Source organism: Adiantum capillus-veneris, chromosome 26 (genome assembly GCF_014529385.1).
Source record: "Adiantum capillus-veneris isolate H3 chromosome 26, ASM1452938v2, whole genome shotgun sequence".
NCBI lineage: Eukaryota > Viridiplantae > Streptophyta > Polypodiopsida > Polypodiales > Pteridaceae > Adiantum > Adiantum capillus-veneris.
Genome location: NC_140956.1, coordinates 138,181,794 through 138,209,256, shown reverse-complemented (window position 1 = coordinate 138,209,256; position 27,463 = coordinate 138,181,794). Strand labels below are relative to the sequence as shown.

The 27,463-nt window shown below is 47.7% G+C and overlaps 1 protein-coding gene across 1 annotated transcript in view; it reads left to right on the top strand.

Annotated features, from left to right (window-relative positions):
- Window positions 1–27,463, top strand: part of APX6 (ascorbate peroxidase 6) — an 81,948-nt gene that overhangs the window by 39,699 nt on the left and 14,786 nt on the right. The window contains exons 2-4 of the mRNA XM_086502213.1: window positions 13,946–14,078; window positions 14,537–14,667; window positions 14,751–14,821. Of these exons, the coding sequence (XP_086358339.1) occupies window positions 13,946–14,078; window positions 14,537–14,667; window positions 14,751–14,821 (335 nt within the window). The remainder of the gene's footprint in view (window positions 1–13,945; window positions 14,079–14,536; window positions 14,668–14,750; window positions 14,822–27,463) is intronic.

The window sequence follows — 27,463 nt, the reverse complement described above, 5'->3', positions numbered from 1 at the left end:
CCCCCCCTCAGCACTTAGCCTCGCCATCTCCATTCCCTTGGCGTTTTTCCCTAGAGAATGGAGATGGCGAGGCTAAGTGCTGAGGGGGGGTACTCCTGAGAAGTTGCCTGTTCCCTTGGCAACCGTCACACCACGAATCCGAAATACAGGGCAACCACCGAAATGGCTAAGGGAAAACATCCGCCAAGACAATAATTGCAATGTGGACTCAAGCACACCATCCAAAGCCGTAAGAAATGAGCAAGGGAAACCTAGGATTGAGAGACACCATGCGTGGTATTCCGTTGAATGGAGCACCGGTAGTTGACTGAAGATAATAACCTGGAAGTCCCCTCTGAAAGAGAAGTATCCTTAAAAGTACGCTCTGAGGTAGCAAGTGACTCAACCCACGTCGGAATAGAGCAAACACTGTCACTGAAAGCTCAAGAGCTAAAGCTGAGAACTCCCCCTAAGATAGGAAGTCCCCCTCCCGCTCAATCCTGGGAAAAGAGAATAAGTACCACCAGAAAGAAATTTGAGACAACGTGGAGTAAAATTGCTTCCTTTGAAAATGAATAGCAAAGCCTGAATCTCATGAAGCTCAAGACTCAAAGAGAATCACACCACCGGTAAACTCGGATTGGGAAGAATAGGAAGACCTGAAAGGTTGTTGCCTGAGGATCATGTTTGCCAAAGAAGCAGTCGGGGTCCAATTAGACCTAGCTACTCAAGCAAACTCCCTGAGATCAAACGAAATGTCTGCCATATTTCTGCATTTGCCAAGATCAAACCAGTCGGTACAATCCAATACAATATGCCAAACTGCGTACAGACTCGGAATAGCACATATACTGCCACTGTTGTAACTTGCTTCCTTAAAATCTTCATTAGAAAATTGTCCTGAAAAGAACATACCCACAACTGAACTGTGCAATCAACATCCGATACACAACATAACTCCAATACTCAGAAGAGAGAGGAAAGGAACCGGCTTGGGGAACTAGCCCGTGAAGAACGTTGGGGCTGATTTGTAACATGCCAAAAAACTGCAAGGAAAAACCTGCTATACTAGCCAGCCGTGGACAAATCTGCACACTTGAAGAAGGGCTGCCCCCAAGGTGGAGCTCTCCAAAGAGATGTATTGGAATGGGCATCCAAATGTTGCTGACTGCGGGAGTAGGAACTAGATGTCCCCACTAACTACAGACACTACGTGCAAACCTGTCATCCAAAGGATCTCGACAAATCTGCTGTCGATCATCAAGAAAAACTGCCCATCAAGGGTTGTAAACCTGTCCAAAACTTGTGTAGACTAGCTGACAAGGATCGTAAATTGTTCCACAATTGATATTGACAAGCTCACAAGAGGGCAAGGAAGTGACCAACTCTATAGGGCCACATTACCACTGGGGAAAGGAGAAAACATGGAGAAGGAAGGGTCCATTCTCCAACATAACCTCCTCGTACCGTTGTCATTGTTGGCCAAGGGTCTGGCACCAAATGCTCCACCTCTAAACCTCATCCAAGGGAAGTCGGATGATCAAATACTAAGTGGTTCTGGAGATAGAAGTATCCCCCTCTGCTTGTCAAAGCCAACTTTGACACATGCACTGTAACATGCACCGGAACTGCTGCATACGAGATAACCGTGAGTCACTTGAAGCCGGAACTGGGACTTCCATCCTTAGATGGAAAATGAAAAGTCATGGAACATCCCCTGCTTCAATAAGGTAAGAGATTATCCTCTATCCGCAATCTGGTACAAATGTGCAACTGAATCATCAACCTGCTACCTTTTTTGAGGTATGCAAATGCTTCAGCCTCAGGTTTTGACCATTGGAAGGGTACAGTAGCACTAGTGAGTCGGGTCAATGGTTGAGCCACTTGTGCATACATTCGTAACCTGCGATGATAACCTGTGTGGCCTACAAAGCTCTGAACACCTATCGGGTTGATGGGAGGTGGTAACTTCAAGATGGCCACGATCTTCTCTGGGTCAGGCGCTAAACCTTTGGCAGACACCACATGGCCTAGAAGTGTGCCCTCAGTGACCAAAAAATGACATTTGTTAGGATTGAGCTTTAGGCGTGCCTCTCTGCATCTGAGGAAGACAGCAGCGAGCTGAGCGAGGTGCTCCTCTTGATTTTCCGCTGGGGTTTGAGCACCTGAGAAGGTCGAAAAATCTTCCATGAAGATGCGAAGATGATCCGTAAGTAAAGGGTAGAGTATGAGATATACTGCTCGATTGAAGGAAGGTGGAGCGTTTTTCAACCCAAACGACATTCTAGTGTAGATAAAGATACTCCAGTGAGTCACGAAGGCCGTTTTAATCTGATCACCTGGATGGATGCCCAACTGATTGTATCCACTGAACCCATCCATGAAACTGTACAATACATGCCCTGCTACATCTTCGAGCACACGCTCAGTAAAAGGTGTGGAAAAACCATCTGAATAGTTACCTTGTTCAGAGCGCGGTAATCTACGCACACGGATTTTATTGGACTGCTTCTTAGGCGCTATCACCATGGGTGATAACCACTCGGAGTGCTCCACAGGTACAATGATCCCTGCCTCTTGCATTTTTTCGAGCTCTGACTTAATAGCCTCTGCATACTTTGGGTTGAGCTTGTAAGCTCGGCCTCTGATGACAGGCTTAGCCCCTTCAACCAAAGGGATAGTGTCGACAATTCTGGTGGGATCCCTTCCAAATCCTTGTAGGACCAAACAAAAACATCTTTAAAAGAGTGTATAAAAGAAACTACCTGATCAAGTAATGCGGGATGCTCCCGTAGCCAAGTTGCTAAGAGGACGTGTGCTGAGGGTTGTCAGGATCACCCAGGTTGACTTTTTTGAACGGGTCAGGAGGTGTAACTGTGGAGGGTACTTCGGAAATTGAGAATTGAGCTGCCTCTTGGAGCTTCGAGACATCATGGGCTGGTGTTTGATCAATTGGAAACTCTGCATACTCTTCTTGTAACCATCCTGGTGGAAGCTCCTCGAAGGGTAAATCTTTACACACACACATAGCAGAGTGCTTTTGAGGGGGCGAAGCGTCCGACTTGGGAGATGTTAGAGGAAGGGGGGATCATTGGCGAGCTCATGCAGAGGAGATTTCTTCCGTCACAAGACGGGCACCATGTGCCAATAGAAAAGAACAGACTGAACAGACGTTTAGCACTTCAATAACAACTGAACTAAAAGAGAGAGACGACACGCGAGACGGAGTGGCGGAATTCCACCCCAGAGAGTATTGGCCCCAAACCTTGGTGCCCCTTTTGGTATTTCTTTATATTGCATCATCAAAGTACAAGCCGGTACTCCAGACTCTGCACCCTCTCCAGGAAGCATGCCAAAGAATGAGCCCTAGCCTCATATTTAAAGGCCCTTGGCCTAAAAAGCAATTACGGTGAAAAGCCTTCAAACTCAAAAGCATCTGGTCCAAAAGCAAAGCCAAAAGCTGCCAGCGTAAATCACGGAAATCGTACAGCTTGCCACATCATCAACCAGCGCAAAACGCGGAAATCTGCCCTTAGGGTTAGGGTAAGGGTTTTTGCAGTTTTAGGGTTTTTGGCAGAAGAATTAGGGTTTGTAGGATTAGGTTTTAGGGTTAGGGTTTCTAGAATTAGGGTTTCAGCAGTTAGGAGTTTTGGCAGAAATTAGGGTCAGGGTTTCTGCTCTCGGGCAACCATGTCATCACTGTGTGACACTTCTTCTGTTACTTGTTCTTCTTAGGGTTTAGACCCCTCGGCCGGTAGCTCCGTTCTTCAGTAGGTCGACACGTCAACAGTTTGTTACATCTTCCCCCTTCGGTGATGTGTTATAGGTTCAGCAAGGCCGACGGCTTCCATTAGAGGAACACTTGAATCATGGGCATCAGGGACTAACACATTTACTTCTTCGACTGGCACACTTTCTGCTGTAGGACTTGGGACAAGGAAAGGTTGTTTCCGAAGCTCAACATGCGCTACTATGGGCCTTTTCAAGTACTTGAGAGGATCAACAATGTTGCGTATAGGCTTAAATTGCCTGACACTTGGAAGATTTATAATGCGTTTCACGTGAGTCTTCTAAGACTCTTTGTGGATGATGTGCCAGAAGATATGCCAGATGAGGATCAACAACCAGAAGTTGAAGAACTTGATGAGATCTTGGTACCTGAGTAGGTTTTGTTACATAAGGAAAGAAAAGCTAAGGAAAAAGTTGCACGACGGTATTGGGTGAAGTTCAAGAACTATCCACCTATGGATGCAAAGTGGATGGAGGAGTGTGACATTTTGGAGTCACCAAAAGTACTGCAGCTTTACCTTGAGGCCTTTGGGTTACATCCTACGTATGTCCCAATTCAGCATGCTCAAAGGAGGGGTAATGATGGAGCTAGCACATCAAATGTACATACGGATTCAGTGCAATAGAAGTGGACACTGTGCTACAAATGCTAAAGGTATTATGCCCACTTCTATCGTAGATGAAATGACAAAAGATGAAGGTCTCATTAAGTCATTTTGTATCAAATGTACATACGGATTCAGTGCAATAGAAGTGGACACTGTGCTACAAATGCTAAAGGTATTATGCCCACTTCTATCGTAGATGAAATGACAAAAGTATGAAGGTCTCATTAAGTCATTTTGTATCTATGTTTCATGACCTTTCCTGCGGATACATGCGATGATAAAAAGGTGCTAATCACACTAAATCATCTATGGCATGTATGTTTGGCATGCAATGAGGACGTTTGCGGTTTCAAGAGGGGGGTATGTCACGAGGGTGTGGCAACCACTATTGATTCCCTTGATTTTTATTTAATGTTTGGGACCCTCTTTTTGAAGTCACAAATGGCCGGACATTGTGTGGCCAGCGTGAAACGGCCAATGGCCGAGTGTTTCATCCACAGTTGGCAAGTCACCACGAGATGGTCGGGCCAGTCGGCATTGGAATCCGAGCAGTAAAAGGGTGTCTAGGCTGAATTCAAAGTCGTTTAGGCCCTTCGCGACACTTATAAGTTGGTGGGTACTAGGAATTTAACTCAAAAGAGGCAAAGTGGACACTTGGGCGGCTCCTGGTTAATCTGCAAGTACACCTCAGCTGGGGGTGCCCAAATTTGAGAGTGGAGGCTGATTTTGGCTTCATTAAGTGACTACAATGTGTGGGTGAGTAGTGGGTGCATGTTTTATAGCTTTAATGGAAAGCTTGCCTTCTCCCTTGTCTTATGTAGCGTGATGATTTCAGTCTCTCGCCCCTCTATCTGCCTTTGAATATAGAAACGTGATGCCCGGCTCGAGGGCTTTTCATCTGTATGTACAGTTGTGTGGGTTCATGTGCGATTGCCGAGGCAAGAGCCTCTTGCAGAGGTACTGGATTAGCTAGTTGCTAATCCCTCGTAGGTACAAGTGAATTTGGAGAGATTTCACGCGAGAAATCTCGTCTAAAATTCAAACGGCAAGTAGCCCTACAGTTGTGGGAGCTCGAGGGCTTGCTATGGATGCGAACGGCACGCGAAACGGAGTCCAAAACAGTAAATTACAGCCTGCTGTGTATTTTTGCAAGTTTAGGGTTTTGACCCTAATTGATCCCTAATACCCCCACGAGCTTCGGGGAAGCGTTGGGATCATTGTACAGGTGATCCGGTGCATTTTCAGGGCAGAAAACAGAGAATTCAGTGTGTTGCAGATTCTCACCAGGTTTGGGGAAGTGTCTGTATGCGCCAGGAAAGTCACCTTTGGCATGGGGATTTTGTCTGTGAAGCCTCCTACTGCGGTTATGTTGCCGAAATCAGGCTAGAGTAGGCCATTTCAGCCCGATAAAAGTGGGACAGCTCGCAGGAACTTGTAGGTTTTTCTCCCAAGTTTCATAATAATAAAGAAATACCAAAAGGCGCGCCAGTCTTTGGGGCCTACAGGGTGTCACTATCTGCTTGGTAGCACTCTAGCTTCCAACCCGTGGTTTGTTTGAAGTGTTTATTCCAGTCTGGTTTATTCGTGAAGTTTTCCTCTGTGTCCTAAAGTGAAGTAAAGGTTCTCAAGTAAAGATTCGGGTGAGAGCTAAAGTCTGCCGCCCTTTGGGCCGGTTTCAGCTTCCCTTTCACAGCGTGCGCACACCCTCTTCGGTGTGCCACCGCGTGTGGTGTGTGCTTGTGCCTATTCGGCGGGCGGCGGTACGCGCTAGGACCTTGACTGGGAGGAGATCCATCATGATAGATACGAGATCTATTGGCTGCTTGGTACAGAGAGGTGGTTTGCTCGCGGTTGCAGACAAGTTCATCACTCGATTCACCCTTTTCCGTTGCACCTTTGACAGGTTGTACCCATATGGTTGGACCATGTTCCTGAAAACTCCCCCAATTGGTGTAGGTTGTTGTCGAGAGGAGGCCCTTGCACTTTCTGGTGCCGAAGGAGAAAAAGCATGAGGCAGCAAAGGTGGCAACATATAGTTTAGAAACTGTTGAAGCTTTGCAAAATCGGGAGGTTTTGCGGAGGATGCTTCGAGAGTATGTCACGGAGTCCGTCAAGGAGGGACTATAGGTACTTTGTAGAATCAAGAAGTGCCATCTTGTCCTGTCTATTCTGGAAGGGATCCGTGTGCTCTTAGAAGAGTAGATGTCTGATACCACTGTAAGGGGAGGGCACCACGTGCCAAATGAAAAGAATAGACTGGAACAGACATTTAGCACTTTAAAACAATTTTGGAGAGAGAGAGAGAGAGAGAGAGAGAGAGAGAGAGAGAGAGAGAGAGAGAGAGAGAGAGAGAGAGAGAAATGAAATGAAATGATATATTAACGTCTACAAAAGGCCAAAATGACCTATGAGACCAACTGATTACAATGATGAGTCTAGTACCAAGTCTGGATACAAACAAAGAAAACTATAAACAAAGAACTGAGATACGAGTGCTACCGACTCCTATGGGTGTCTGGTAGGCTGAGCAATGGTATCATGCCACAAAGGTACAAAGTGGGGATAATTGCCACCATGATATAATATAGCAGTGGCATGAGGCCTATCCTTATCGACACTCTGGGTGTCGTGCTAGAATCCTATGGATCCTCTGCCGCAATCTCTGCCGATGCTGCGTGGCTCCCCTCCTCAGTCGCGGTCGTCTCGATCTCCCCAACTCTATAGCTCGGTCCATGAGAGTACCGCTGGTGTGTGTATGGGTGGGAACCGAGCTCTGTGATGGTGGTGTCCCCTCTGCCTTTGTGGTACTCAAACTAAAGAAATCTGAGATGCGTCTCTGGAGCTGTCTCTGTCTTTGCCCTCTCAGTAGAGCATCTATGTCTCTGTATCTCAAGTAGAAATAATCCAAGACATATTTGATCTTGATATCTCATGACTCTATCTAACGAGTCAAAACCATCTCTGAATAAACAATGAAAGCGTCCTCGTATCTCATAGTAGACTGTGCAGTGACATATGTAGTGAAACTCTGTCTCTGACTCTGCATGGCATAACTGACATATCCTACTGTCTGCTGGTATGCCTCTGAATCTACCTGTCTCAATCCCAAGCTGGTGTGAAGATGTACGAATCTGGCCTATGGCACATCGTAACCCATGAGATAGAGATGTGTACATGTAGCTGGGCCGTGTGACAAATCCTTCTGTCGTGAGTTGGAGAGGATGCTCTCTATAGAAAGCCCTCTTCGTACCCAACTCCCATGATGGCTCTATCCATGTCCTCTTGCTATCAAGCTGGATAAGATCCTGCCGAATGAGTCTAGTAGTCTCCATCTGTGTGAGAGCCAAAGATGGTGCATCAAGAGAATACTGGAAAGGGGGCAGCCTGTCCATGTTGAAACCATGCCTTTGAAACCATGAGCTCATTTGTGCATACCAACATGATGTATCTCTATGTAATGCCAGATGTCTGGATGACTCAAGAGCAAGCCTAGCATACCTGTCCCTGGTGGTGTCCCATAAGTTGTGTACAAATGATACTGATCTGGTGAGTGCCTCAACCTCCATGGGTGGGGCAGCCAGCTCCGCACGTATTTTGTCATGTGGAACTGAGGCCTTGGCTCTAATCAGCCTAGAAATCATAGATATCAAGGGTCTCTCCATATTACTCCATCCAGCACTGTCAACAGACAGTCCCCAAACCTGAACCCCGTAGTGCATAACTGAAGCAACCAAAGTGTCGAAAAGCCAGAGCTTTGTTCGAGGTTCTTGGAACTGAACCTGCGAACAAATCCTCTCTAAACCGCCTAGGGCTGCATAGGCATGAGTCAATCTAGTGTCTGCTGCCACTTTCAGTGTGAACCTCGGTCCACTAAAGACCACCCCAAGATATGTGTATGCATCAGTGTACTCCATACTGTCCTGCCCATACGTGAATGTAGGTGCTGATCTCCTAACCCACTGTGGCGTGGTATTAAATTCCATGACCTTGGTTTTACCAAGGTTGACAGACAATCCACTATCCCCTGCAAAACTATACAATGCGTCCAAATGTCTCTGCATACCCTCTGGTGAGTCTGATATCAACACGATATCGTCAGCATGCAATAAAAGAGGGATCCATGTCCCCGCAAGCTGAGCACCTCTATCTCCTCCTCTGTCAATATAATCAGAGACCTCATCAACATACATACCAAATAAAGTAGAGGACAATGGGCATCCCTGTTTCACTCCGATAGTGGAGTGAACTATGTCAGATATCCCCTATGATGTGCGTACATGACCCATCACTGAACTGTACAATGCCATAATCCCCCATATCAGCTCTGTGGGTACCCCCAATTCCATAAGTCGGCGCATCAATCTGGCCCTCGGTACTGTGTCAAAAGCTTTGCGGAAGTCCACAAAGCTGCAATATATCCGTCTACCATGTGCTCGACCCTCCTCAATGATAGCTCTGAGTGCAAAGACATGATCTAGTGTGGAGAAACCCCTCCTGAAACCAGCCTGCCCAGGTGCTCGTATGCCCATAATCTCTGCCCAACTGCTCAGCCTATGCTCAAGGATGGATGCATACAACCATGCCAATGTGTGTCCTACCATGATAGTATGGTAATTCCCCGGCACTGTGGGGTCTCTTGTCTTGAAGATAGGTACAATAGTAGATAATCTCCAAGACTCAGGAAAGCCCTCACACATGACACGGTTGAATAACCGTGCAAGCATCTCTGCCAACAGATCCCTAGCATGTATAATGTGCTCTGCTACCAAACCCTCATGATCCTGTGCCCGTTTGGTCTTCATCCTGTCAATGGCCTCCTTTACCATCTCAGTGGTAAAGAAGGTGCTTGTAGCCGGACATGGCTGTGGTGGATCTGGTATTGGTGGTTGTCCAGGTACAGTGTATAAAGATGCTGCATACTGCCCCCATATCTCTGTAGAACTAATCACTGGTGGGGGAGACTGCTCGTGGAATAGATGCCAAGCCTCTCCTGAATCTCTACTAAGGAAGAGCGGATATAAATCTTGCTCCATCTGGACCAAGAAAGCTCGCTTCTTCCGTCGCACTAGTCGTCGTGTAGCAATACGAGACTGTCTATTGGTGATCACCCCCAATGCAAGCTCCCGTTGTATTTAAGCTCTCCTCTGTCGACACTCCTCATCATACCAGCTGTTCTGAGGCATGTGCCCAGAACGACGTCTCTGACCAGGCTGAGTGTGTGAGTATGCCTCTATCGCTGCCCCATGTAATGTCACTGTCAGCATAGATGTGATCTCCTCCACTGTGTATACTGGCTCTGATGTGCATAAAAGCCTATGTATCTCCTCTGCATAGATTGAGTTAGTCTCTGGTGTAAAAGTATAGCGTGGATATCTACCACCCCGTGAGGCTTGAGATGTATAGTACTCAAAGGAGACTGATAATGTCAAAAGTGCATGATCTACTGCTATCCCAACAGGCCTGGGCGCCACTGTGAAATCCTTAATGTGAGAGATAAAGCTCGGATGTGTCAAAACATAGTCTACAGTACTTGACCCATGTCTGTGTGGAAAACAAGTAAAAGTTGTAGATGATGGGAAAGTCGGTAAGCCATTCAGTATGGCTAAACTGTGAGTAGTCGTCATCTCCCTTAGGTATCTTCCATACTCTGTATGCTCTCTGTCGTGTGAGCATCTCTCAAGCCCCATCTCCTCTGGCTCTAGCTCTCTGAGCATCTCCTCTGAGGTGTCATAGAAGATTGTCTGTGAGCTACCTGTACGGGCATTGAAATCCCCCAAAAGTATGATGTCTCCATCCCTGGAGAACTCCCAGATATCATCATCAAGTACAGAGTAAGGAGACTGTCCTCTGGGTGAAGCATATACTAAAGTGCTGAGAGGAAAATAGCATATGGCGATGTACAAGAAACGTCCGGTCTCTGCCCTCAGCCTCACCCACAAGTATCTGGCCTGATCATCTCTCCGAACTATGTGCAGTAGTGGTTGGAGCTCCTCTCTGAAAGAACTGCTACACCTTCTGATCCTCTAGTCCCATGTGTAGATTTGGTGCATGTCCGGCAAGTTGTCAACTGTCTGTATCCTGATATATGCGGCATCAACTGACCTGGAGCCTGATGAGTCTCTGAGTAGAAAACAATGTCTCTGTCTCTGAAGCTGTCCTCAAAGGCCCCCACATCAAGTCTATACGAACCATTACAGTTCCAAACCGCCATCCTGAGAGTGGTCCCATAGGTCTCGCACCGTCATGTAGAGCGGTGCTCTGTAATCACTACTCGTCCATTTCTGTAGAAGGCTAACTTTCCCTTCTCCCTTGCTGCTATAATCTCCGGCATGACCTCTCTCATATGTGCAAGCTGTGAGAGCGTAAGATCATCTCCTAAAAAGATACTTGTTTTCTTGAGGGTTGGCCTCTTCTTTAAAAAGTCTTTCTTTTCTTCCATGGAGGGAAAGTGCAAAATGAGAGCCCGTTCTTTTGAACTCTCCCCATTACCTTCACTCTTCTTGCCCACTCTCCAAGCATGTGTGTGCGAGGGCTTCTCCACCCCCATCATTGACATGAGGCTCTTCACCTCTTGGTCTAGAGAGAGAGAGAGAGAGAGAGAGAGAGAGAGAGAGAGAGAGAGAGAGAGAGAGAGAGAATCGATGCGCTAGACACGGAGTGGTGGGGTTAAACTCCTAAAAGCACCGGCCCCAAAATCCTAGGGCCCCTTTCGGTATTTCTTTTGTATTATTTCAACAAAGTACAATTGTCGGGGCTTTGCTTTGCTTCCACTAAACTTGGAATGCCCGAGTGGGACCCCCAAGTACATATTTAAAAGCCCCCTGGCCTCGGAAAGCATCTACATGAACAGCATTGCTTCTCAAAAGCACTCAGGTCCATACTCTATCGTTGACCTCGACTCCTGCAATTCGTGGACGTTTGTACAGTGCCACGTCAGCAGGGCTTCGCTTCTTTAGGGCTTTTCATATAGTCAGCCACGTCAGCAACATTCTGATCTTTAGGGCTGTTGTCCGCATAGTTTATCCACATCAGCCTGTCTTTAGGGTTTGTGTCCCCTTGAGCCGGTTGTCAAAAGTTATGGTCTTTTTATTGGCTCTAACCACCTAGGGGTGCCACGTCACTTATCTTGTGGAAAAACCATATGTGCTTTGAAGACTCTCTCTACATAGAATTGCCTGCTGGCTACCTTATGCTGCACACTACAAGACATAGACCATATCTTGTGCATCGTAGCTTGAAATTGGAACACTTCAAGCTTGAGAGAAAACGCAGAGTATCTTAACATGCTCAAAATTACATCCTCACAAAACTATGTGCAAAAATACCACAAAGAGGGAGCTGCTGTCCTGGCACCAGAACGGGTAGAGGAAGCAAGACAAATGCCAAACTATTATCCAAGAAGTAGAGTCCAAGAAGTAGAGGGAGACCAAATGACCAAAACTTGCAAAATGTTGATAACAAGCTGTTACAAACTTTGGCACCCCAAGTTGGAAATCTGGCACGACACACAAGAGAATCACTTGAAATACTTCACAACTTTATCACACTTCAATAATTGGAGTCGACACAGCCTGGCGTAGTTCTGTGCCCAGAGGTATTGGCCCCAAAATCTGGCGCCCCTTTCGGTATTCTATTTATAATAACTCTTGAGCAAAGTTACAACTCCCGAGGGACCTCTGCTCTCAGACTCTGTGTCGAGATGCTCTGCAGAGTGAGGCCCCAAGGGTCTTATTTATTCTTACAAGAGATGCCCCCAAAAGCAGTAAACTCAAAAGCTTCTAGTCCAAAAATCTGTCCCCAAAAGCAGCCAGCGTATATGGTGGAAATCTGTAAAGTTCACCATGCCAGCAGCTGTCAGCGCAAAACACCGAACCTAGTACCTTCTGCCATGTCAGCATGTCATCGCAAATTCCGGGGCTTCCGTACAACAGTCCAGGTCATCAGTTCCGGTGTCGAGTGGTCATGCCATGTCAGCACTTTGTGACACAAGCTGCCCCCTTACTTGCTTATGACTCAATTTGACTTATATATCAATTGTGCCTTAAGTTGCAACAAAAAAGACATCTACTGCTAGCTGTTATTACATAGGCGATTTGCCTTGTATGTACGTGTGATTACTAAAGCAAGAAAATGTTGGCAAAATCAAAGCTTAAAGCCTTCTTTATCGCTCCAAATCTGACTCATATGTACAAATTTGCAAAATTGGGTTGTTCAAAATGTGTGCAATGTCTCATGTCCTATGCTTGGCCAATCCCCCATGTTCATCAAATGCTGTTGCACTTGCTTCTGAATCTTTCATTGCATCTATCTTTGACTAATTGCTGAATTGCATCTCTTCTTGTTGCTGGAAGTCTTTGCTTTTACCTTCATGTTGGTCTTTGACCTTGGATTGACCAATCCTTTCCACTGCCGAAAAACTGTGTCATATCGAGTATCTTGTGAATAATGAAGGAAGTGCTCCATGAGATATTGGAGCTCCTCTTACCTTGCTCTGCAAGGAACTTTTGGAGAATTAAGTTGTGGCTCGGGCTCTGCTGTGGGACTGTCCTCGTCACGTTCCTGTTTAGGTGCTGACTCCTCACCTTAGACTTCCTAATCTTTCTCAATTTCAACTTCAACTTCCTCTTCCTCTTCCACATACTTGTACTGTTCCTCAAAATCATGAGGTGCTGCTGTGTCCATGGTCTGTTGCTGCAAAAGTAGGATCAGACTCTTCATAGAAGAAGAATTAGTTGTTGCACATATACCATTGTACCTAAAAAATGATTGATAGGGCGGTTAAATAGAATAACACCATGAATTGAATTGAAACAACAGAATACTTGAACTTGAAAGAGAACTGAACACTTGAGACAAGACAAATTCCCCACTCAGTTCCATTGGCCCCTAAGGTAGGCGCCCCTTGTGGTGCTTCTTTATTGATTCAATGTTCGGTCACAACTGCCCAGGAGAGCCTCTGTTCAACTGCACAACTAAAAGTTCTGCAGAGCCTCCCCAAGGCCTCATATTTAAAGGCATTGTGGCCCAGCTTTTACAAGTCACCCCCAAAAGCAACTGCCAGAAATAATTGGCCCCCAAAAGCTTGAAGTCAATTGCTCTCGTAACCGTGCCTAACAACACCAGCATCCAACTATCACGCCCGTACAGCTGCCACATCAGCACCCTGCAAATCACGCCATGTTTCACGTGACTCGACTCAAGTTTTGATCTCCTTCCCCAGTCGCAACTTGACTCTTGCTCCTCTCTTCTGATCTGGTCAGGTCATGCCACACTATCACTTTGTGACACAAACCCAGATTAATAGCCTTAGAAAGCCAAGAATTCTTCCCTGGTCCAGCTTAAATAGGTGATAGAAGATTTTTCGTTTGCTAAAATTGTTGAAATGCATTAAAGATCAGATATGGTGCTTAATGCAGATTTCAGAAAAGTACTTGAGGACTAAGAGCTTCAAGTATTGTGCACTTGTCATGAGAATTGTTTAATATACGATGATAGTGCTCATGTAGGTAGCGCATAGAGGAAGGCCATTCATTTGTTCTTTTTGATTTCCATCTGTATATATCATGCAGGAAATAGTCAAAAGAATCTGTCATGGCAGAAAATCAACAGGAGAACTTTTACAAACAATCTTGTTACTCTTATCTCACTAGCAGCTGGGCAAGATTTAAGTGTTTCAAGTGCCTATGCAGAGGACCAACCGAGGTTTGTTTTCTTCCATGTACATCCCCCCCCCCCCCCCCCCTCCCCTCCTTTTGTAGATTTGGAGGGAGCGATTTTGCATCTCAAGGACAGGTGAGATTATTACTTTGGGTGACATGAATTCATGCATGGAAACTTTTTCAACACAACATGCAGACATGCTGTATTGCTTAAGAAGAATAGAGATGTATTCATGTGCAACCGAGCGTCTATGGGTGAAAAGAACTATATGCTTCTTTTACAAAACATCTTGCATAGTTTTATATTTGGAGGATGGAATGTTATTAGTCCTTTTGAATGTTCTCTTTCTTCCCTCTTGTGCCTTTCCTTTGAAAGATCAGGTAGATTTGTTATGGATGCCTTAAGCCAGTTATGATGGCTGACCTTACTGGAGAAGCTTTAATAGTTTTGAGGAGTTTGTAGGGGATCAGTTCTTTTACTTTCCTGTGTTGTATGATTAGGTCAACTCAAGAAGAAGGACTGGAGACTATCCAGATGGAATTGAGAAAGGTGTTGAAGAGACCAAAAGCCGCTGGGATTCTACGTTTAGTGTTTCATGATGCTGGTACCTTCAATTGTATAAAACATACAGGTAGTTTAGATTTCAAACACCTCTTAAAGGCTGGTAAGTGCTCCTTAAACTGACACTATTTGTTTTGGTGTTTGAAACAACAGGGGGTATGAATGGCTCTATACAATTTGAACTTGGCCGACCAGAGAATAGTGGCTTGGACAGAAGTATTAAGGTAGTTTTTGTGAAGATTTTTGATGCCGCCATGCATTAACTTTATAAAAATTGTGAGATGTAGAAAATAGTTCTTGGGGTAAGCGCAATGTTTTTTCTTTCTTCTTTGGCCATATTAACTTGTACATTTTAAAGTAGCTGCGGGTGCTAAAAGGTTTCTTATTGCCAATGACAAGGCTTGTAGGTTCTATGTTCGCAAGGAAAGCAGGATTTATAAGAAAATTAACACATGTTTGTGATTTAACGAGGAAAATGACCTGAAGGCTGACAAATATCATTGCAAAGAAGTTTGGAACAATAGTGCCAATGTCACATGGGGCCTACAGAGTAGAGCTACAAGAGGTAGGATAGTCTTAACAGCCAAAACTGAGAAAAATAGATAGATAGATACTCATTCAGAAATGTAGGAGTGCCCCCCCCCCCCCCCCCACCCAACTAAAAAATTCAGAACCTTTGGAGATGTGTCATCGCCAGATGGTGGCATTCTAGGTTGCACAACCCGGTTGTATGGTGACAATGGCCCTACGTATGCATTTTAGCCCATTTTTACCCATTTATTAGCTTTTTAGCTGATGTGGCATATTTTTTGTTGAGGTGGCTAATTTATGCCACTTGTCAATTTTTTGATGATGTGGTATATTTATTAGAGCTACGTTAGCCCTAAATAGGGTGTCCCCTGTTGCCAAGTCTTTATGTCATCTTTATTGGCACAAAGGTGACCCTTTACTCCTCATTATCATTATCGAGGGCTGAGGCTGAATGCGGGCTGGGGTAGGCGGGAGGCTGAAGGCGGGGGCTGAGGGCTGAGGTGGGCTGCACGCTGGCTGCTGCGCAGAGTGCAGGAGGGCAGGGGCAGTGGCGAGCAGGGGGGGGGGGGGGGGGGGGGGGGGGGGGGGGGGGGGGGGCGAGGGAGATGGAGAGAGCGATGGCGAAGATGATGGGGTGCAGAAATGGGAGGGGGTGGGGGTGGAGGCAGCGGCAGCGAGCTGAAATGTTCGTAATTAAAAACCTTAGATCTTTGTATATTTATCGACAGCGCCAGTTAAATGGCTGAAATTTAAAAGGCTTTTTATTTCTTCTTGGCTGACTCGAGAGTATGAATGCGACATACGAACTGCTTGGAACCATCTTCGGATGACCAAGAAGGATACAGTGGACGCTTATTGCGAGAGATTCTGGAGCTCTTTTCTACCTGCCTCTTCATTTAAGAAGATCTTGTTGAAAGAACAGATTGAACGGTTTACCTTGGGTCTTCCTACAGAGATCCGAGATCACTGCTTAGAACAAAAGTCAGCTTCCATTCAGGAGTTAACGAGTCATGCGAAACGGGGTTTCGCCATTCATTCAAGCAGTTTGACCTATTCCACATATGAAATCATGACCCAAAGGGCCGAACAGACTACGAAAAATGAAAGTAGAAAGAGGAGGAGCAATCCAAAAAAGAAAGAAAAGGATGCACGACCCAAACTCACCTCCTCGAGAGAGAGCTCTCTACATCAAGGAGTGTAGCAAGCTACAGTGTCACTTTCACAGGACACGGGTCTGGTGCACACTGGACGGACTCTCTGGGCTGGGCAGTGACACGTGGTAGGGATACGGACAGTGGTCTAGTGGACATCGTGGCCAGGTCACCACCTCCACTCAGTCTAGAGATAGACTTAGATGGCTGACATTTATGAGCCATTGGTGGCTCTTTATGATGGTACATGTGAGTAGTATCTATGGTGGGGTTAGGATTGTCATCTTCTTGATATATGGTCCAGTGTTGTCGTCTGGAGTAGCGAGTCTATACACACAGCACGTTTGCACCATCCCTGCACATCTGAGCCTTGACACCCCCATTGTGCCCGTGAGTTCTGGGCTAGAGCTGAGTGTGCTGCCACGCCAGAGTCTGTATCGGTTTTTTGAGATAGTCGAATCCATATGTTTGTTGTGTCTCTGTGTTGATCAGCTGTTGTTTCCTTTGTTTTCATTCTGTTTCGAGTGAGACGTCACACACATTGCAATGAGGAGCACCCACTGTAGAGAGCATGACACACTATTCGCGCTACAGGTGCTCTCATTTTTGGCACGCCCAGTGGGACCTCAACTGAAGTCTCACTCTCTGTTGAGGTGCAAATCCAGGAGCTAGCTGGGTTTGACCTAGCTTCGCCTACTTTGCCTGGCACTGTGCAACTTGTTGGTCTGGTCCTCTCGCTCCCTGGTCCAACCAGCTCTCGTCCTGGTCTAGGCCTTCCTCGTCCCTGGTCTAGTCTCTCCTCGTCCCGGGTCCAGCCTGGTGGTCTAGTCACTTGCCCTGGTCTAGTAGAGTCTAGACCTATGTTCAGCCAGTTAAAGGTCTTCTTGCCCAAAGCTTGGTTGGGTTTGTGGTCGTTGCATGACACATACAAGGCCGTCATTAGAGCGTCAAAGCGCACTACTGAGTCCTCTGAAGTACTACAACAGAAGACGACCCTTGGTACCTAGTAGAAGTCCACCAACCTCATCACCCATACCTCCACATACGGCATCACTCATTCCTCCATCCGATTCCACATCTTCCAGGTCACCTTCCTCAATAAAGCTCTCTCCTATTTTGTTACAGCAGGCTATTGAGCAACGGGCTCCTGAGCAAGAGGTGATGAAGGCGTTGACTAGTGTTTTGGCCAAGGTAAACATCAAGTTTCCTACCTTCAAGGGACTCTCCTCAGAAGATGCAGACGACCATGCAAAGAGGTTTGTATCTCTCTGTAGGGGTCGTGGTCTTAATAGAAAAGATGCTTATTTGGTACTCTTTCCATCTACCTTGGATGGCTTAGCAGATAAATGGTACAGTCAGTTTGCAGAGAACCAAAACTTCCCAGCAAAAACTCCGAGAGAGTCTCCGACGTGACGCCACTCTGGAGGAGTTTGTCGCGGCTGCTACTAGGATAGAGGGAGCTAGGAATCTGTTAACCAACTCTAATTAGGTAGAAACCCCCTTAGTGTTTTCGGAAAGTCCTTTTGATCCGTTAACTTCTTTACGCAGGGAATTGGAAGCCCTAAAGTTACAGCGAGCTCTTCAAGAGGAGAGATCCTTCTATCTTCGACAGGAGAAGCCTCCACATCACGAGGCATTGGAATAGATCAAGCGCGAGCTAGAAGAGCTCGAGTCTCAGCAGGAGACTAAGGCTATGGTTTGGTGTAGCTCATGCCGCTCTCCAGGGCACCCTCCATAGGAATGCCCCCTTCGGGTTTACTGCCACTTCTGTGAAAAGTCTGGACATGAAGACAAGGACTGCTACTACCTAAAGGGATTGCGACAAATATAGCAAAGTCTTGGTCCTACTCTTCAACAAGAGCCAGCACCTGCATCCAACATGGTTTCTCCTTGTGGCCATCCACACCATATGCCACCTTTGCTGACAACCCCTCCTATGCAAGGTATGCAGAGCACTTTTCCCTGTCAAAGCTTTTATCATACCCATGCTCCCTCATCACCTCAAAGCTTCTATGCCTCCACCTCCAACTCCATGCACCAGGAGCAAGGACCACCTCGCCTTTCGACTCGCCCTTTGAATCGGCCCATTTTGTGCTACAGATGCGGGGAATATGGGCATTACCAAAGCAAATGCTCCCTGCCAGAAGGGTCCCCTCCTTGCCGTCATTGCCTTGAAACGAAGGATCACTACAGTAAAGATTGCCCTAAATTTCGTGCATCCACGGCTGCGAACCCAAGTCAAAGCCAAAATGAGTTTACCTTTCCCAAGCTCAATTTGATAGCAGTGAGCCCCACTCCTCAACCACCCCCTTCCGCCCATGTGGTTACCACTCAAGAGAAGTTGCAATTGGTAGAGAAGCCAGCGTTCGTCCTCACCCGGGCCCAGAGAGCCGCTCTTGGTCTTAGCATTCCAACAAATTCAACTCCCCCACACATTCTCACACCAGTGGATACCTTGTCTTCAGCTGTTAACAAGCCATCCCCCAGTGCCATGAAAGAATCCAAATCTTTGCTCTCCGATATTGATGAAGCTTTTTTGGAAGCAGTTTTCGATCTACAGAAGATCAAGGTACTAGAGAAACCACTGGTAGAACAGGAAAAGCTTATAGCAGAGACAGTCTTGAAGAAGACCTTCCAACAAGTGTCCCTCTATGATATGCTGCGGCTAGATGCGAGTTTTAGAAGTGACATCCTTGCTGTTATTCAGTCACTTTACCCTGGAGCAAGTCTTAGTGGCGGGCACCTCCCAGTGCGACCATCAGAGTCCTATATGATATCCAATCCCGCTACTCCCCTCACAGATTATAGAAGCCCTCGCCTGACAGTGTCCGTCTTGGGGCAGGAGTAATTGTGGATGGTGGATCTGGCATCAATATGATGCCTGAGTTCACTATGATGGCTTTAGGCCTGCAGCCTACTCAACCTGCCCCTTCACAAAAACATTGGCCGACCAGAGGACAGTATACCCGGTGGGCATAGTGGAAAAGGTGCCTCTGCAGGTACAAGATTTCACTTTTAGTTTGGATTTCATTGTGATTCGTCTTCCACAGGTGGAGGGCGGATTTCCCTTGCTCATCGGTAGACCATGGCTGCGACACACTAAAGCACTTCATGATTGGGGAAACGATGCCATGTGGATACATACTCCTGGCTCTCCAATGCAACCCATTCGCCTAGAAGGAGGCATGGATCCCGTTGTGCAACATAGTTCTTTGTCCCTAGCAACCAGCCTTGAATTGGAACAGCCTACTCCACCTGACGAGTCAAACGAGGATCTGTTGGAGTGGTTGGATGCTACCAAATCTATGCCCTGTTATGGAGTCTCTATTCACTCTTTGCCTGAAGATACACCCTCTTCCAATGTTTCCATAGTAACTAAACCTAATAGGCCACCTAAGCCAGCACAAAGGTTGAAGGTCAAAGAAGCTACTCCCCGTACGCCCTTGGTGGTAGCCTTTGGTCTGGTGAGCCTATGAAGAATCATAGAAGCGGAAAGAAAGAGAAGGTCAACAACCTTCAACATCAGCCCCATCGGTGTCTACTTCTCCGACCAAAACAAAGCTCTCCTCTGTGTCTAGCGAACTCCCTTCACAAAGCTTCCTCAAGACGGGATACAACCAAAACCATGTTCATTTCAAGCTTGATATATTCCCTAATCATGATATCTCTCTGCTCCATCTCCACTCACTACCCCTCTCTCCCCCTCGCCCCTACCCACCAACCCTCCCCCTACCTAGGCCTCGCCCCCTACCTACCCCTCGCACCCCTACCTAGGCCTCGCCCCCTACCTACCCCTCGCACCCCTACCTAGGCCTCGCCCCCTACCTACCTCCTACCTACCCCTCGCCCTCGCCCTTCCCCTCCCTCTACCTAGGCCTCGTCCCCTACCTACTACCTACCCACCCCAACCATTTACTACCCTCGCCCCTACTACCCACTCCCCCCTCGCCCCAATCTAGCCCCCCCTCACCCCTACCCACCCACTCTCCCCCTCTCGCCCCTATCTAGCCCCCCTAGTCCCCTCGCCACTGTCTAGCCCTACCCACCCCTTCCCCTCTAGAAAAAAATGTAGAAAAAAGAAAGCAATCTGTACACTGTGCTCTGCCAAGGCTGCTAGCTTTTGGAGTTTCTGAAGCAGGTCTTTTGGTGTTTCACAACAGACGAGCAAGATGAAGAGCCTTTTGGCTGTTTCCTTGTGGCTTTCAAGCATTCACCTGGTTGCCATCCCGTTGCTGTTAATGCGTCTCGTTCTGCCCATCACGATGGAGCTTAACCTTATTTGCTGTGTTACTCCACCTTATGGTCATCCCTCTTTTCGAGAAGAGTGTTGCGCAGAAAGTGTTGCAAGGTTCCTCTCACTATGGTTATGGAAGATAAAGATGCGCTGGATTCAAACCGAGCATATCTCTTTGTCGTGGAGCCTCATTCTGTTTTCCCAATTGGGATTCTTGGACTATGCAATCATACTGGGTTCCTGCCTATTCAAAGGCTTAAGGCGTTTGCAAGCAGTGCAATGTTTTTAACTCCACTTTTTGAGGCATGTAAGGTCATGGTTGGGCCTAGCACCTGCTTCACGAAAGACGTACGGATGCAGTACCTAGTGGTTTTCTTTCACAGTTTCTTCAGTATTCTTCTCACCGAGACGGTGAGCGGTCTTGTGGCGGGCAACCTGTAGCAGGCTACAATGTCACTTTCACAAGACACACAGTTAGTACAGTTGGTCTGGTTTGGTTTTCATTGGACGGATTCTCTGGGCTGGGCAGTGACACGTGGCATGGATACGGACGGTGGTCTAGTGGACATCGTGGCCAGGTCACCACCTCCACTCCGTCTGGAGATAGACTTAGATGGTTGACATTTATGAGCCGTTGGTGGCTCTTTATGGTGGTACATGTGAGTAGTATCTGTGGGGTCAGGATTGTCATCTTCTTGATATATGGTCCAACGTCGTCGTCTGGAGTAGCGAGTCTATACACACAGCACGTCTGCACCATCCCTGCACATCTGAGCCTTGACACCCCCATTGTACCCGTGAGTTCCGAGCTGGAGTTGAGTGTACTGCCATGCCAGAGTCTGTATCGGTTCTTTGAGATAGTCAAGTCCATATGTTTGTTGTGTCTTTGTGTCACGTGACACATCCAACCCTATTTGTCCGTGGACAAGCTACAACACGACAAGGGTTCAGTCAGTCTAGACTTAGAAGTGATCTGGCACTTTTGTGAGTCTGTTCGCAGACCGTGCATGTCCAGACACTTAGATTAGATGCATATCCTTTGGTTGCACACAACATGACCATCAGATTCCCATCAGATCCCATCAAGAGTATTTTTAGAGTGCATAGACCTTTTTTTCCTATTTTTGACATTTTTCACTTATTATTTTTAAGTGACTTTTGTTGGAAAGTAGGTAGGGCAATTTTGCTAAGTTTGTATATAAGCAAACCTAGCGCTAGCAGGAGCACTCGCTCACCAGGCAACTTCTCAGCAGAACCCAAGAGACCTAGCGTTTTCTGCATCAGCAGGACAACCCTAGCGTTTTTCATCTACAAGACCAGCCTTGGCGATTTGTGCACCGCAGATCAGCCCGGCGTCATCACGACACAGCAGATCAGCCTAGCGTTTTGCATTTGCAGGACATCCGGCGACAGCAGAGCAGATTTTCAGCCCGAGCGTTTTTGCATCTGTAAGACACTTCAGCGTTTTGCAGATTCACCGCGATGGAACATCAGATAGCATCTGCGTTTTCAGTTTTCAGCGCGTCGTCGTCGCATCGTCGCCATCGACATCATCACCGACATAGAGTCATAATTCAGCAGATAAAGTGTAGCAGGGCTACAGTGTCACTTCACAGGACAGGCAGACAGTTGGACAGTTAGTACAGTTGGTCTAGGCTGTTTCACACTGGACGGACCCTCTGGGCTGGGAGTGACACGTGGCAGTGGCAGGGTACCGACGGTGGTCTAGTGGACATCGTGGCCAGATCACCACATGGCTGACATTTATGAGCCGTTGGTGGCCCTTTATGGTGGTACATATGAGTAGTAGCGGTTGGTCATCGGGATTATCAGCTTCACCTCTGGTCTAGCGACGCAGTTGTCTAGAGCGAGTCTTACACAGAGCACTGCTTCACCATCCCTGCACATCTGAGCCTCGACACCCATTTGTACCTGTGAGTCCTGGGCTGGAGCTGAGTGTGCTGCCACTCCAGAGTCTGTACATGGTTCTTTGAGCTAGTCGAGTCCACATGTTCTGGTCCACTGTTGTGTCTCTGTTGTTATCCATTGTTTCTGTGTTTCATTCTGTTTGAGAGAGTTTCCATTCGTTTGAGTGAGATTGTCACGCACATTGCACTGAGGGGCACCCACATTGTAGAGAGCACGACACATTATCCGCGCTGCAGGTGCTCTCATTTTGGCGACCACGATGGGATCTCAACTGAAATCTCACTCTGTGAGGTGCAAATCTTGAAGCTAGTTAGGTTTATCTAGCTTCGCCTACCTTCGCCAACCTTGCCTTGCACTGTTCTCCTCTCGCCTAGTCCAACTGGTCTAGTCCCCTCTCGCCTGGTCCAACTGGTCTAGTCCTCTCTCGCCTTGGTCCAACCTGTCCTCGTCCCTGGTCTAGACCTCCTCGACCCTGGTCTAGTCCTCCTCGTCCCTGGTCCAGCCGGGTCTAGTCACTTACCTGGTCTGGTCTGGTGGAGTCTAGACCTGTCAGAAGTTTTCTTGCCCCAAGCTTGGTTGGACTGGTGGTCACTGCATGACACATACAAGGAGGTCAGTCGAGCGTCAAAGCGCACTACTGAGCCCTCTGAAGTACTATCACAGAAGACGACCTTTGACACCTTGTAGAAATCCTTCAACCTCATCACCTATACCTCCACATACCACATCACCCATTCCTTCATCAGGTTCCCCATCTTCCCGATCACCTTCTCCAGTAAAGCTCTCTCCTATTCTGATACAGCAAGCTATAGAGCAACAGGCTCAGCAAGGAATCATGGAGCCACTAGCTAGTGTTTTGGCCAAGGTAAACATCAAGTTCCCTACCTTCAAAGGGCTTTCTTCAGAAGATGCTGACGACCATGCAAGAAGATTTGTATCTCTCTGTAGGGGACGTGGTCTGAACAGAGAAGATGCTTATTTGGTACTATTTCCATCCACCCTGGATGGCCTAGCAGATAAATGGTACAGTCAATTTGCAGAGAACCATTTTGCAACTTGGGCAGCCTTAAGACAGCAGTTCTGTGCAGCTTTCAGGCCGGGTGACTACCAGGAGAAGGTGTTGGATGAGTTGGCCAACATGGTGCTCAAGCCTGAGGAGACTTTTGCAGAGCTTATGACTAAAACTAAGTCGCTGGTAGCCAAGCTCCCCCAACAACCCGGTGAATTCATGGTTAAAAAGTGGATGGAGAAGGCGCTTCCCAAAACTTCTCAACAAAAACTCCGAGAGAGTCTCCGACCCGACGCCACTCTTGAGGAGTTCATCACAACTGCTACTAGGATAGAGGGGGCTAGGAAGCTGTTCAACAACTCTCCTCACATAGATACTCCCTCTGTGTTCTCGGAAGGTAGTCCTGCTGATCCTTTAACTTCTTTACGCAGGGAACTGGAAGCCCTAAAGTTACAGCGAGCTCTTCAAGAGGAGAGGTCCTTCTCTCTTAGACAAGAGAAGCCTCCAAATCATGAAGCATTGGAACAGATTAAGCGCGAGCTAGAAGAGCTCAAGTGTCAGCAAGAGACTAAGGCTACGGTTTGGTGTAGCTCATGCCGCTCTCCAGGGCACCCTCCGCAAGAATGCCCCCTTCGGGTTTACTGCCACTTCTGTGAAAAATCTGGACATGAGGACAAGGATTGTTATTACCTAAAGGGATTGCACAAAATACAGCAAAGTCTTGGTCCTTCTCTCCAACAAGGGTTAGCACCATCATCCAATATGGTTTCCCACTACGGCCATCCCAACTACATGCCACCTTTGCTCAATACCCCTGTTGTCCAAGGTATGTCAAGTACTTTCCTGACTCAAAGTTTTTATAATGCTAATGCCACCTCCACCCCTCAGAGCTTCTACACTTCAGCCTCCAACTCCATGCAGCAACCACCTCGTTTCCCGTTCCTTCCTTCCAATCGGCCCATACTCTGCTACAGATGCGGAGAATATGGGCATTATCAGAGCAAATGCCCGCTGCCAGAAGGCTCTTCTCCGTGCCAACTTTGCCCTGAGGCTCAAGATCACTACACTAAGGATTGTCCAAAACAATGCGCCTCTACCTCTGCGAGCCTAAGTCAGAGCCAACCTGAATTCACCTTTCCCAAGATCAATTTGATAGCAGTTAGTACCAACCCCAAGCCACCACTTTCTGCCCATATGATTGCCTCTCAAGACAAGTTGTAGCTGGTAGAGGAGCCAGCTGGTGTCCTCACATGAGCTCAGAGGGCAGCCCTCGGCCTCAATCTTCCAGCAGATACAGCCCTTTCCTCCCCAATGCCTACACCTCCTCCAGCAGCTGACATGCCATCCCCTCGTGCTAAGAAAGGATCTTCTACTATGCTCTCCGATATTGATGGGGCTTTCTTAGAAGCAATTGTTGACTTACAAAAGATCAAGGAAACTGAGAAGACACTGATCCCAAGAGAAAAACCTACAACAGAGACTATATTGAAGAATACCTTTCACCAAGTGTCATTGTATGACATGCTTCGACTAGATGCGAGTTTCAGAAGTGACACCCTTGTAGTTATTCAGTCACTTTACCCTGGAGCAGGTCCTAGTGGCAGGCACCTCCCAGTGCGACAGTCAGAGTCCTATATGATATCCAATCCTGCTGCTCCACTCACTGATTATAGAAGCCCTCGCCTGACAGTGTCCGTTTTAGGTCGGCAATTCTCAGGAGTGATAGTGGACGGTGGATCTGGCATCAACCTAATGCCCGAGTTCACTATGTTAGCTCTAGGTCTACAGCCTACTCGCCCTACTCCCTTCACAGTTACATTGGCCGACCAGCGGACAGTCTACCCAGTGGGCATAGTGGATAATGTGCCTTTGCAGGTACAAGACTTTACTTTTAACTTGGATTTTGTGGTGGTTCGTCTTCCCCAGGTTGAGGGCGGATTTCCCTTGCTTATTGGAAGACCATGGCTGCGACACACTAAAGCACTCTACGATTGGGGAAATGATGCAATGTGGATACATAATTCTGGCTCCTCGATGCAACCCATTCTCTTAGAAGGTGGTATGGATCCCGTGGTGCAACATAGTTCTTTGTCCTTAGCAACCAGCCTCGAATTGGAACAGCCTACTCCACCTGACGGGTCAGATGAGGATCTGTTGGAGTGGTTGGATGCTAGCAAATCTATGCCCTGTTTTGGAGTTTCGATTCACTCTTTGACTGAAGGTACACCCTCTTCCAATGAGCCACCTGAGCCAGCTCAAAGGTCGAAGGTCACAGAAGCTACTCTTGATGTGCCCTTGGTGGAAGCCTTTGAAGTTGGTGAGCCTATGGAGGAAAATAGAAGTGGGAAGAAATCTCCTCGACAGAAGTTCACCCAACATAAAAAATCAGCCCCATTGGTGTCTGCTTCTACCAGAATAAAACTCCCTTCACAGAGCTCGTCCTGCCTGATGAATTCCATTCTCTTTATAGTTATCCTACTCATGGTGACTGCGCTCTGTAGCATCTCCTCTTTCAACCAGGGGACCATGGATTTCATCTACTGCCCTAGCCCCCCTCCCCCTACCCACCCCCTCTCTTACCCTCGCCCCTACCCACCCCCTTCACCCTCGCCCCTACCCTCCCCCTCACTCGCCCCTACCCACCCCCTTCACCCTCACCCCTACCCTCCCCCTCACTCGCCCCTACCCACCCCCTTCACCCTCACCCCTACCCTCCCCCTCACTCGCCCCTACCCACCCCCTTCACCCTCGCCCCTACCCTCCCCCTCCCCCCACTCGCCCCTACCCACCCCTCACACACACTCGCCCCTACCCAGCCCCCCCTCGCCCCTACCCACCCCCTTCACCCTCTCCCCTACCCTCCCCCTCCCCCCCTCGCCCCTACCCTCACCCTCACTCGCCTCTACCCACCCCTCACACACACTCGCCCCTACCCAGCCCCCCCTCACCCCTATCCACCCCCTCCCTTCCACTCGCCCCTAACCAGCCCCCTATCTATGCTTCCCCACCCCTCTCAGCCTCTGCATGTTTCCCCCCCCACTCCGCATCATAGCTAACTCTCAACTTTCACTTGGTTGCCATACTGGAGCAAGTTTTTCCTCACCCCACCCTGCATGATAAGATCCCTCGATGGTTGCCATCCTGTTGCTGTGAAGGCCTTTCTGTTATGCTATCATGATGGAGCTTAACCCTATAGCTTAACCCTATTTGCGGTGTTACTGGGGCTTATGGTCATCCCACCTTTCGAGAAGAGTGTTGTTGCAAAAAGTGTGGCAAGGTTCATCTGCAACTGCAAGCATAGACAGGGACATTTTCCTATCACTATGGTTAGGGCGGATAAAGATGCACTAGAATCAAGCTGAGCTTATCTCTTTGCTCGAGAGCATCATTTTTTTGCCAATTGGGATTCTTGGATTATGCAATCATATTGAGTCCCGCCTATTCAAAGCTTAAAACGTTTGCAAGCAGTGCAGTGTGTTTAAACTCCACTTTTGGGCCTAGAACCTGCTTAAAGAAAGATGTATAGATGCAGTACCTAATGGTTTTCTTTCACAGTTTTTTCAGTATTCCTCTCACCGGGACGGTGAGCGGTCTTGTGGCGGGCAACCTGTAGCAGGGCTACAGTGTCACTTCACAGGACAGGCAGACAGTTGGACACTTAGTACAGTTAGTCTAGGCTGTTTCACACTGGACGGACCCTCTGGGTTGGGAGTGACGGACCCTCTGGGCTGGGAGTGACACGTGGCAGTGGCAGGGTACCGACGGTGGTCTAGTGGACATCGTGGCCAGATCACCACATGGCTGACATTTATGAGCCGTTGGTGGCCCTTTATGGTGGTACATATGAGTAGTAGCGGTTGGTCATCGGGATTATCAGCTTCACCTCTGGTCCAGCGACGCAGTTGTCTAGAGCGAGTCTTACACAGAGCACTGCTTCACCATCCCTGCACATTTGAGCCTCGACACCCATTTGTACCTATGAGTCCTGGGCTGGAGCTGAGTGTGCTACCAC